This window comes from Anolis sagrei, chromosome 2, assembly GCF_037176765.1.
Source record: "Anolis sagrei isolate rAnoSag1 chromosome 2, rAnoSag1.mat, whole genome shotgun sequence".
Lineage (NCBI taxonomy): Eukaryota > Metazoa > Chordata > Lepidosauria > Squamata > Dactyloidae > Anolis > Anolis sagrei.
In genome coordinates, this window is record NC_090022.1 from 149901120 (window position 1) to 149913935 (window position 12816).

At 39.7% G+C, this 12816-nt stretch overlaps 1 protein-coding gene across 1 annotated transcript in view; it reads left to right on the forward strand.

Moving 5' to 3' along the window:
- The first annotated feature begins 4244 nt into the window (after nt 1–4244).
- The window catches only part of LOC132768153 (gametocyte-specific factor 1-like), a 28916-nt gene continuing 20344 nt past the window's right edge, over nt 4245–12816 (forward strand). Inside the window, exons 1-3 of the mRNA XM_060763804.2 lie at nt 4245–4306; nt 6995–7086; nt 9716–9812. Coding sequence (XP_060619787.2) covers nt 7072–7086; nt 9716–9812 — 112 coding nt within the window. The 5' untranslated portion in view covers nt 4245–4306; nt 6995–7071. The remainder of the gene's footprint in view (nt 4307–6994; nt 7087–9715; nt 9813–12816) is intronic.

Sequence of the window (12816 nt, forward strand, 5' to 3'; positions counted from 1 at the left end):
TTAGCACAAGTATATTCCACATCAGTTCTACACAAAATGCTATTTGATAACAAAAAACTCTCACTCATTGGCTGCCAGAAGATTTTCCAGAAAGAATATTCAAAACAGTTGTCAATGGAGAGAAATATGGAACCATACTAGGGAGACAATTACAAGCCCCTTCAGCCATCAGATAACTTGAGAAGCATTTTTCTGCATCATTTGATAACTCATTATTGAATTTATTCAACTGAAAGGCATTGTTTGATGTTAGATTACTTATGCCCACCAAAAAGTTTGCATCATTCTATGAATACAGAGAAGTAATGGTGCACTCCTGCAACTGATTTTAGATGAGGTTCAAAACTTTCCCTGTTTCCCACCTGAATCCACTTCTTTCTGAAACCGGGCTCCAATTTTTAGTCCCAAGAAAGGTTGAATATAACACCTCCTCGAGACAGATCTCTCACTATCTTGCACTTGTGCAATAGAGAACATTTACTATCTTGTTTCTTATGCCACGGGCTTTAAAAAGTGAAAGCCTTAAGAAATAAGCTTAAGATTAAAGGACTGAATATCACTATTTCATTGTGAAAAAGCAAACGGCAAAACACTCCAGAGAGAGAGAGAAGACAATGGAAATAGGATGGTGTACACTGTGTTTTACCTACAATTGCCTGGTTTTTAAAGGATCAAGCAGAATAGATTGTTTGGACAGCAACAGCCTCCTCCATACAGCAAAATAAAATAATAAATGAAGACTGACTTGCGACTATTTTCTTGGATGGCTCTATTATTTCTTTTGATTGAAAATTCTATCTTTTCCAGAACTGGGTTAATGATATTTATGGGTCACTGAACACCAATGCCAGCCATTTTACTGTGATTATTACGGCTTTAAAAATTGAAAATGGCTCAGGCATTTTTCACATGCTTGATACAAATAGGTGCCCAGCATGCTTTACAAAATGAACAGAGAATGGCCATACAGTTAACTAACAGGATAGCGGTTCAACAATTTCACATATCTGCTTCAGAGAATTTAAAGCAAAGGCGCAGGCCATTCAGTCCAAATGCAAGCATAACAACTCTTTGGATCCATAGAAGTACAGTGCTTCTGGTATAGAAGGCCCATGGTAAGATATTTCAGTCTGCAAGAGAAGATTAGATTAATTTCACTAGTTACTTACAAGCAAGGTGGGCCTAAGCCACTGTCCCTTAATGTTTGCTATCATGATCTGGATCTAAAGAGCTCTTGTTTCTCTACCACTGAAAGGATTCATATGTTTTTAAAAAAACAAGTTACTCTTTGGGTTGCTGTGAGTTTTCCAGGCTATATGGCCATGTTCCAGAAGCATTCTCTGCTGACATTTTGGCCACATCTATGGTAGGCATCCTCAGAGGTTGTGAGATCTGTTGGAAACTAGGCAAGTGAGTTTTATTTATCTGTGGAATGATACACACATTGAAAAAGCACAAAAAAAACCCAGGGGGATTTCTGACATGAAACAATCAGGGCCAGCTAACACTTCCCAACAAAAGATTCCCCAGGGCAGGAAGCAGCCAGCCTTTGAAACCGCAAGGCCATTAAATGCTAATCAAGGTAGCCAATCACAACATTCACACTTGCCTCAAGAGGGCAAGAGTTTTTTCTCCCACCCTGGACATTCCACAGATATATAAATAGATGTGGGTGAAATGTCAGGAGAGAATGCTTCTGGAACCCGGAAAACTCACAGCAACTCCGTGATTCCGGCCATGAAAGCCTTTGACAATACAAGTTATTCTTTGCATCTACACTGTAGAATTAACAGAGTTTGACACTACTTGAACTACCATGGCTCAATGCTATGGGATCCTGGGAGTTGAAGTTTGGTGAGGTAACAAACCTTCTTTGGCAGAGGCACCTAAAGCCCTGGTAAAACCACAACTCTCAAGATTGCATAGCACTGATCCAAGACAGTTAATATGGTGTCAAGCTGCCTGCGTTAGTTCAGAAAAAAGGCAAAGCTCAACCCCCTCTGAATAAATCTTGATAAGAAAACCCTTAGAATTGCTCTCAGAATGAGAATTTCTAGCATGATTTTTCAAAAAAAAAAAAATTAAAAGAGAAGAAAAAAACTTAATAAAATCAGGATAACTGATGAGGTTTTGGGATAAGTGAAAATGATTCAGAATCAGGGCATTTACATTATAAAGATATGAGGACGAGTCTCAAATACATTGGGCTCTTAGTTTCTACTTGGGCTTGATTTCTGGACCCCTCAAAATCCATGGATGCTCAAGGCCCATTTTATAGAATCACATATATATAGCATATATACATGTGCTTTAACTAGCAAATTCAAACATGATTCAATACAAAAAAATACAACAATGGGAATTGAGCAGAAGCTCTCTTTCCACATATACTGGTCCAGTTGGGGAGATAGGATGGTATTGATATCGAGCTAGAATTTGGAGGCTCCTGCCCAGGAGAGGAGCCCTTAGACCCACCAAAGAGAGTCCGAAACCCTTGGCAAGCGAAAGATTTCACTGAGCCAGTCAAGGAAGTCCTGCAGCGTTGAGGTTGAGACTTGTCCTTGGCCCTTTGCAGAACTATAAGTTATTATCTCTTATTGGGGGGGGGGGGGGGCATGCTCGGCTTCAGTATATAAAGTTTTGTTGTTGTTGTTGTTCTTAGTACCGAGTGATTAGGTCTTCTGTAATGCTATTTGCAAGAAATAATAATTGTTTTTTGTATGAATGTGCTGATTAGAAAATGCATAAGGATATGGGTGAACTACAACTCCCAACATCATGGGTCATTCCTATCTGCTTCAAATAAAATGACACCAGTATTCAAAGTTAGCCCTGTTGGGTCTGTGTGCCAGGTTTGGGTCAGATCCATCATTGGTGGGGTTCACAGTGCTCTTTGATGTTGGGCGAACTACAACTCCCAATAGCATGGGTCAATTTCCCCTAAACCTAACCAGTATTCAAAGTTGGCCATGCTGGGTGTGTGTGCCAAGTTTGGTCCAGATCCATAATTATTGGGGTTCACAGTGCTCTTTGATGATGGGTGAACTACAACGTCCAACATTAAGGGTCAATTCTCCCCAAACCCCACCAGTATTCAAAATTGGCCATGCTGGGTGTGCCAAGTTTGGTCCAGGTCCATCATTGTTGGGGTTCACAGTGCTCTTTGATTATGGATGAACTACAACTCCTAACATAATGGGTGAATTCACACCCCACCCCCACCCCCGCAAAAAAAAAAAACCCACCAGTATTCTAAGTTGGCCATGCTGGGTCTGGGTGCCAAGTTTGGTCCAGATCCATCATTGTTGGGGTTCTTTGATGATGGGTGAACAACTCCCAATAGCATGGATCAATTTCCCCTAAACCTAACCACTATTCAAAGTTGGCCATGCTGTGTGCGTGTGTGCCAAATTTGGGTCAGATCCATCATCGGTGGGGTTCACAGTGCTCTTTGATTATGGGTGAACTACTACTCCCAACATCATGGGTCAATCCCTTCCAAACAAATATAAAAACAAAAACCCACCAGTATTCAAAGTTGGCCATGCTGGGTCTCTGTGCCAAATTCAGTCCAGATCCATCACGACTGGGTACGTGTTGCTCTCAGGATGCAGGTGAACTATAACTCCCAGCATCCAAGGTCAATTTGAACATTTGAAAAAAATATTTTCGAAGATGTGGAAGTGAATCCCTAGAATCAGAATCCATGGGCATGGAAGGCTGACAACAGAATGAATCCACTTGGACTGCCAGGGCTGAATGCTGTGGAGTGGTGGAGTTGTAGCTCCACAAAGGAGATTCCATCTGAACATAAGAACTTCCTGTGAGAGCTGTTCAGCAGTGGAACTCTCTGCCCCAGAGTGTGGTGGAGGCTCCTTCTTTGGAAGCTTTTAAACAGAGGCTGGATGGCTATCTGTTGGGGGTGTTTTGAATGCAATTTTCCTGCTTGTTGGCAGGGGGTTGGACTGGATGGCCCATGAGGTCTCTTCCAACCCTATGATTCTATGAAAGCCTTCTCTGCCCCAGAGGGCTGTCGCCTCAACTACAAAACTACTCATCCCAGGACTCGATAGCACTGAGCCATGCAACCTTAGTCCCTCCTTTCCTCAAAAAGGCTCAGAAATATACTCTTGGTGCAAAAAACCACAAGAAAACTTGGGCCAAAAGGGTGAGGAGAAAAGGCAAAGGAGGCTCCTCCCTCCTGGGGTATAAAAACACGTGGAAGGAGGCGAAGGCGTCGTCGTGGTGGTGTCTGTGGAGGAAGAGAGAGAGAGCAAGGAGGCCGCAAAGCTTTTGGCGCCTGGCGGTTTGTAGGCCTGGGGGAGAAGAGAAGAGAGGGGAGCGGGGTGGGTTACCGTGGCAACCGCGCTTTGGGAGGCCTTGCCCGCTTGAGGCCCTGCCCTTTCTCCCTTTCCTCAACGTGCTTTTCACTTCTTGACAAGCACCAAGGAGAAGTTAGTTAGTTTGGGTTGCTGCACATTTTCCCCTGTCATGTTATATATCCCTCCACCTCTATAGTTACCTAGTTTAGATTGCAAGAACCCCAAATATGGCTGTTCCAAAATACAGCCTTACAATGAGTTCTCACTACAACTATATACAGCAGGCCTGGGCCAACTTGAGCCCTCCCTCCAAGTGTTTTGGACATCAACTCTCACCATTCCTAACAGCTTAAGCAGCTGAGGGGGGAAAGGAAAGGGTCCAAGGCTGTTAGGAATGGTGGGAGTTGATGTCCAAAACACCTGGAGGGAGGGCCCAAGTTGGCCCAGGCCTGAGTTGGAGGAGACCTGGGCCAACCTCATGCCAAGAAGCAGGAAAATCGCATTCAAAGCACTCCTGACAGATGGCCATCCAGCCTCGGTTTAAAAGCCTCCACCACACTCTGGGACAGAGAGTTCCACTGCTGAACAGCTCCTAAAGTCAGGAAGTTCTTCCTAATGTTCAGATGGAACTCTAACCCTTTCTTGTAGTTTGAAGCCATTGTTCCATTGTGTTCTAGTCTCCAGGGCAGCAGGAAACAAGCTTGCTCCCTCCTCCCTGTGACTTCCTCCCACATATTTATACATGGCTATCATGTCTCCTCTCAGCCTTCTCTTCTTCAGGCTAAACATGCCCAGCTCTTTAAGCCTCCCCTCATAGGGCTTGTTCTGCAGACCCTTGATCATTTTAGTCGCCCTCCTATGTACACATTCCAGTTTGTGAACATGTCCCTTCAATTGCGGTGCCCAGAATTGGACAATATTCCAGGTGTGGTCTAACCAAGGCAAAATAGAGGGGTAGCATGACTTCCCTGGATCTATACTCCTATTGATGCAGGCCAAAATCCCATTGGCGTTTTTTGCCACCGCATCACATTATTGGCTGATGTTTAACTTGTTGTCCACAAGGACTCCCAAGATCTTTTTAACACGTACTGCTCACAAGCCAGGTGTCCCCCATTCTGTATCTTTCAATATATAGAGTCATTAAGGGTTGGACTAGATAACCCACAAGGGGTATCTAGTCCAACCTTGTTCTGCCATGATATGATGCCAACACTGCATGCCTCTGGTATTTCCAGAATTTGGGGCCAGAACCTTCAAATAGACTTCATAATTACTCTGTGAACATTAACCTACATTTTATTAGTATTCCTTGACCGTCTTTGTTCTGTTTACAGGCAGTCCCCAAGTTAGGTCCTGTAGATTTGTTCATGAGTTGGGTTTGTATGTAAGTTGGATCAGGTATATTTTTAAGTGTAACTCCAACTATTCCATATAAAACACACATACATACATACAAATACATACATACATACATATATCTACAATACTCGTTTCCACAACAAGCCTTTTTTTTTTCAAAATCCAGTTATCACAGGAACAGAAAGTGAGGTGAAATCTGCATAGTGCCACAGATAGCAAAACAGATGTCATAAGTGTGCTAACCCTCCCCAATGCTATCCAAAGATTTTGTGGGTGTGTATATTTATTTATCTTGTCAGAAGCGAATTGAGAATAGCTATAATGTATTTAAAAACTACAAAACTTGGAATTGTACTAAGTTTCTTTTGACCAGGAGCTTGCTCTGAGAGCCTCTGGTGTCACTACAAGAAGGTCCTCCATTGTGCATGGGGCAGGCCTCAGACTGCATTGTAGCAAGTGGTCTGGTTTGCTCTTCGCCACACTCACATGTCATGGGATTCCCCTTTGTAGCCCCATTTCTTAATGTTGGCTCTGCATCTTTTCACAGCAAGATAAGTATTACACAATTTGTAAGATCAGTAATTGTCCATTACATCACTTATACTACCTCTAAGGACAAAATACAATTTAAAATCTACACAACAGGTATTTTCATCTGCATATTTGTACAAACCTTCTGAAGAATATATGCAATTTATTATGTACCTCCTTGGAATATTATAACCCACATTTGTTTGGATGGAATCCAATCCTAAAAAATCAGATATTCCTTTCTTGCTCTTTCCAATTTGTGTGCCAGAAAGGGCAGAACTGGTTATTCTTTAAAAATTCAGATGTGTCTTACTTTATATTTCAAGTATACAAATGTTGAAGGAAGCGGAAATAAACTAGGCAGAGGAATAGTATTCAAAGACATAGATATGACTGATCTGGTTCAGTAGGAAAAAAAATAAAGGAATCCTGTAGCATCTTTAAGAATGAGAAAAAGACATTTCTTGTGTAGCTTCTGTGGATTCCATTCCACCATCAGATGCTACAAATGCTTATCCCAAAACACCTTTTTTCCCTCAGTTCCTCTCCAAGACACTACAGTACTCTTAAGGTCCAGGATGTAAGAATATTCATGCACGTAACTAGTGGTTAACTGAAGTTGCAAATTCTCCCCATATCTTAAAGATCTCATATGTCACTATAAGATTATGAAGTACGAAATATCATATAGTTAGCAGTAGATAAATAAATTGTTTATGCCTAACAATTCATTTGGTTACTTTTGTTTCTATACCGTTTTTTCTCATTTTTGTTCCTAGACGAACCTGATTTTACCTTGAAACAGGAAAGTATTTTAATCAGAAGAAACAAATAGTGAACTAAAAAGAACCTAAATATGAACCGCAATAAGGTACACTGTATATTTTTTTAAATAGTTATATTATGGTTTAATCCAGGGGTCCTCAAACCTTTTAAGCAGAGGGCCAGGTTACAGTCCTTCAAACTGTTGGAGGGCTGGACTGTAATTTGAAAAAAATGAATGAATTCCTATGCACACTGCACATATATTAGTTATGGTGGGGGGAAAAAAAAGAAACCACTTAAAAATACAATAATTAAAATGAAGAACAATTTTAACAAATATAAACTTATTAGTATTTCAATGGGAAGTGTGGGCTTTTGGCTGATGAGATAAGATTGTTGTTGTTGTTGTTGTTGTTGTTGTTGTGTGCTTTCAAGTAGTTTCAGACTTAGGTTGACCCTGAGCGAGGGCCGGGTAAATGACATTGGAGGGCCGTATCCTGCCCCCGGGCCTTAGTTTGAGGACCCCTGGTTTAATCAATAATAGTATGCAGGGCTGAGCATGATCTGGGCGACTTCATTCTTTATTTATTCCCTTTTTAGTTTTCCTGTGCATTATTTCTGAAGAGGAATGTAGTTTATACACCTTCACTTCTTATTTGTGGACTTGAAAAATTGTGCAGAAGTGTTTTCTCAATCTTCAATGGTTTTTATTTATTTAGATCCGGTTCAGGTATAGTGGTATATTTGAAGTGTAAATTTTTGTTTCCTTAAGAGTAGTAGTGTCTACAAGAACTAAGGTTGAATTTGGGAAACTTGGTTCTGATACTGCAGAAAGAAAAGAAAAGAAAGAAAGAAATTTGACCCTCATTGGTCCAGTAGAGCTTTTCATGGGAACATGTCTACCGGTCTATGGCAAACAAGCTGCTTGGAATTCAAATTAGGAGCTCTTATATTTTTCTGTCTTACACATCTCTGCTTTGGTATCAATCATATGTGTAATAAGCTGTGGGTGAAGCCATGGATACATGCAACCATTCTAAAGTTTTGTATTGTTAACTAACTGTACCCGCCACGCATTGCTGTACCCAACTTTCCCTCCCTCTTTCTCTCCTTTCTTTCTCTCCTTCAATTCCTCCCTCTTTCCTTCCTTCCCTGCCTTTTTCCTTCCTTCCCCTCCCTTTTTTTTCCTTTTTACTTTCTCTCCTTTCTTCCTTCTCTACCTATTCTTGGACTGCAACTCCCAGCAGTCCTCCTGGTCAATCTACCTACCTACTATATATCTCTGTCTAATCTATCTACCGTATCTTATTTATCTGGAGGATTGCTGGGAGCTGCAGTCCAGGAATAGGAAATAGGAAATATGCACAAATTGGGTTGCTCTCAAAGAAATCCAAGGAGAAGCAAGCTTGCAGCATTTGAAGCATCCTCCTCCCCTAAAGTGCCTGGGAGATCTAGGGGATCTGGGAGCTGTTGTTTTCAAGCATGCATTGGATTGTCATTGAACTTTTTTGGATTTTAAAGTTCTTTCTGCTGTTTTCTTTTGGGGGGGGGGTAATGAGTGATAGTCACTTGTTGGTCTGTTAGGGGTGTAGTGTCCAAATTTCATGTCAATTCATCCAGTAGTTTTTGAGTTATGTTAATCCCACAAACAAACTTTACATGTTTATTTATATAGATATTAATATTACTGTATTCGAGTCAGTCTTGGTGCTTTAGAGAGGGCAAGGCACGATCCCAGGTTCAAGCCCTCCCATGCTGCTGAGAAATGTTTACCTAGAGAACAGTCTTCCCTCCTGACCTATTTGTTACACTCTTTTAAGTCCATTGAGATATCTTAAAATGAATTTAAGAGTGCTTCATAGTGGATAAATCAGGATAGCAAATTAACATCCAATGGATGATTGAAGTCTAGCCACTGTTCATATATTTTGAAAGCTGTGAATTTGTTGTTGTGTGCCATCAACTTTAAGGTGAGGGGATAATGGGATTTTCTTTGCCTTTCTCTGAGGCCGAGAGAGTCTGACTTGCCTAAGATCACCCAGTGATCTTATTTTATTATTATTAAATATTTTATTATTAAAAAAGATCACCTTTTTTTTTAATCTCTGTGTTTGTTTTGTTCTGTTAGAAATGTAATACAATGGTATGGTTGCTGATGACACGATAAATAAAATAACCCAGTGGGTTTCCATGGCTAAAGAGGGCTTTGAATTGTGGCCTTCAGTGTCACAGTCAGTATTTGCAACACTCTGACTAGTCCAGCCATTAATATATTTTGAAACTTTCATACTAGGATAAGCCAAATATTGATTTATTTTCTGTATTTTTGGCCCTCCTTTCTCCTGATATAGGGATGATACAATATATTCATAATATATGTATTGTGTGTGTGTGTATGATGTAGTCATAGTAATCAGCTCATAGTTTTAGGTTTTTTTGTTTTGGTTTTTTAAAACAGTGCTAACCAAACTAATATAAAAGTAGTAAAGAGGGGGCAGTATAACATTTTTATTGTGGTGGGAATTGTGTTGATTTTGTGTGAGACTGAACAAAACACATTTGTTTTTCTTGTGATAGCCAAGAAACCCAGTACATCTTTTTCACTTCTTGGAATCTGAGGGGAAATGAAATATCAGCAGCTTTTCTTTATGTACTTAACATTTTTCGTGTTTTAGCTGTGGGACTACTTTCTTATTAACTGGAATAATGATAATTATCTTTTTTCTACACTTTAGGGCAGATACTTTGAAAAGGCACATCAGTCCCAGATGCATGGTCTCCATAACTTTCAGCAAAATTTCATCCAAACTATGAAGACAGATGACAGCTATGGTACTTCAGCAGTTTTTAGTTGCTCTTTTTCTTGTCAATCCAAAGAAACCTGATAAAAATAGAGACAAATGGCTCTTGTGTTTACAGGATAAATGAATGCTAATCTGAGTCAAAGTAAAGTAAATGAAATATATTAAGGTGCCTATTTTCCTTCACAACAGCAGCCACTTAAATGAAAGCATCAATTGCAAGGCATGGGACTGGGGAGAAGTGGGTTGCAGGTGTGTAGAAAGGAAAATGAAGAGTTGTAATTAAATGTTAAGCTATTGCAACAGTAAAAGTTTGAGAATAGGGTGCCATCTAGTTCATACTTAAATTAACATTGGTAAAAGTGCTCAGAGGAAGGAAGTGGCTATAAGTACCATGGACTAACAATGTTGTCTTCGTCCAAAAACAAAAAAGGGGCTAGTTTTAAGGTAGAAAGGTAAATACTCCAAAGCATTCAGTGGAATCTATAGGAAGAAAAGGAGATACATCTCCAGATGCTGTTTTTAATGTGTCTCGGCCTATGTAAATATTTCAGTGTCTTCCTTCAGGGGTGATATCTCACTTCAGAAATTTCGGGAGCTGAAAATCTCATTCCATTTGCTGGGCCTAAAAGAAACAAGTCCAGCAAATAGAATTAAATTTTCATCTGCAGAAATGCCTGAAGTTAGATTACATATTGTCCCTGAAGAATATTTACATAAGCTAAAGGCATACTAGGATTTTTGCAAAATAAAAACAGACACTCTTTGAGCTCTTTCAAGAGGTATGGATTTTGTCGTCTAGAGGCACTTGATACAGGCATCATTTCTTCTATTGAAGAAAAGCACATCTGAAGGTGGTAGGGGGCTCTCCTGAATACATTGTCCTGTTCTCAATAGAAGATTAGGATATAACTAAATCAGGGATGGATGGAGTATGGCTCTCCAGGTGTTTACTGGACTGTTGCTGGCTAAATCTAATGGGTGTTTTGTCTTAAAACAGAGGTGAGCGACTATGGTAGGTACCCGCAAACTGCAGCCCTCCCAAGATTCTTTTTTTCTTTGTGTTTTTTTTATTTTTTTCCCCCTTTTTTTCCTCTTTTTCTTCTTCTTTTCTTCCCCCCCCCCCTTTTTAATACACAGTATAAAATAATTCTGTGTTATTAATAAAAAGTATTTTTAAAAAGGGAGCTGGGGGTGGTAACGGCCGACAGGGAGCTCTGGCGTGGGCTGGTCCATGAGGTCACGAAGAGTCGGAGACGACTGAACGAATGAACAACAACAAATTTTTAAAAAGAATCAGCGGTGCCTCCTTGATTAGGCTGTTGATGGAGATCTCTGTAAGCTGGAAGTGTATAAAGTGAATGGAAAATAGATGCATTTGGATGAGAGTTCTTTATATCTTTTTGTCTGTATTCTGTCATAATAAGACATTCAACATATCTTGGGGGAAATTTCCATACTCAGGTCAAACCTGAACTTCAGGAGGAAAGCTTGTCTCTATGGAAGGGAATTGTGGGTGAAATTGAACCCACAGTGCTCTCAAGTTGTGTTTGGATTCAAAGACATAGCTCTGTTTCTCTGGAATTGGAATCTATGGAATCTCATGGGATCTATAGTTTTACAAGGTTGTTAGCCTTCTCTACCAAAGAGTACTGTGTCTCACTAAACTACAAGTCCCAGGATACCATAGCATTGAGCCAGGGCAGTTAATGTATCAAAACAGAATTAATTCTACAGTGTAGATGCATCCTGTCAACTTCTGAGGAAAAATCCAAAGTATCTGCATCTGATGAAGTACACTTGGTCTAAGAAAACCTATATTGACTTCTTAAGCTATCTAAAGGGATACACAATACCTTTGAGTAAATGCCATATGTTTAAAATTATATCAGGTAAAATCTGCCCCTAGTCTGACAGGCAATACTCAGTATTGAAAACAAGTAGGTTATATTGCATTAAACTTGTGTTTAAACTTCAGTATATTGCATTCCAACAGTAGAACTGCTGAGAACATGCTGTATATTCTTTCTAAATGTTTAATTATTTGTCTCATAGAGGAGATGTCATGACATATAGATATTGTAAATATATCATATTTATGGGGGCACTTATCCAAACAGGAAGGAACGAAATATAGGGCCTCTGCTAGATAAAGTATGCTAGTAGCATTCTTAGGTTTTGTCATGGCTTTTCTTAATGTTTCTTTCTTATCAATATTGACCACAAATGGAATTTGCATTAGAAACCTAGGGAATTCTGCAGAGACTTCACTAGGAGTGAAGAACATATGGGCTGTCTGCATGCCCCTGTTCCCCTTTGTCTTCTCTTGCCACTCCCATTGTCCAATTGCTTCTAAATTTTAGTGGCAGTTATCATAAAACTTGACTTTTCTGTAAAACAAATATTTGGGGAATACGGAGCTTACTTGAAAGCAAAATTCTGCAGTCAATTGTAGAAAGTGCAATTTAACTTAAAAACACCACCCTTTCCCCTTTTTAATTTATAAAAATGTGGTTGCTAAAATTCATTGACGCCTGCTAGATAGAGAAGAACTTCAGTTCAGCACCTAGTCTTCTTCCCCTGATGTTTTCCACCCCAAGCTCTTTTAGTGCCCTATAACAGATAGTCACACAGTAACTTCACCACTTAGTGGAAAGGCTACGTATTCTATAAGTTAATTGAAGAAAATTCATGATTGTTTTTCAATTTCCATGCACAACTCCTTTAATTGGACTATCTACAGTAATTTTGAGGATTTAGTTTCACTCCAACATTCTGTTTACTTCATAAATGTGCTTATTAACATCTGCAACATTGTCTTGCACTGCTAACTTCAATTTCTTTATTTAGTGCCTTGGTCATCTAAATCTTTTGAGTGGATTTAATTAGCCACCAAAGATAAAAGTAATTTTGTGGATGGGAATCCTAAAGAATACTAGTTTTTCTTTTTTGTTCCCTTAACTCCCAGTGTTTACATGTTTTCACATCTTAACTGTGGTAAGATAACAACCAAGTAGACTTTAAAACATGTTGTC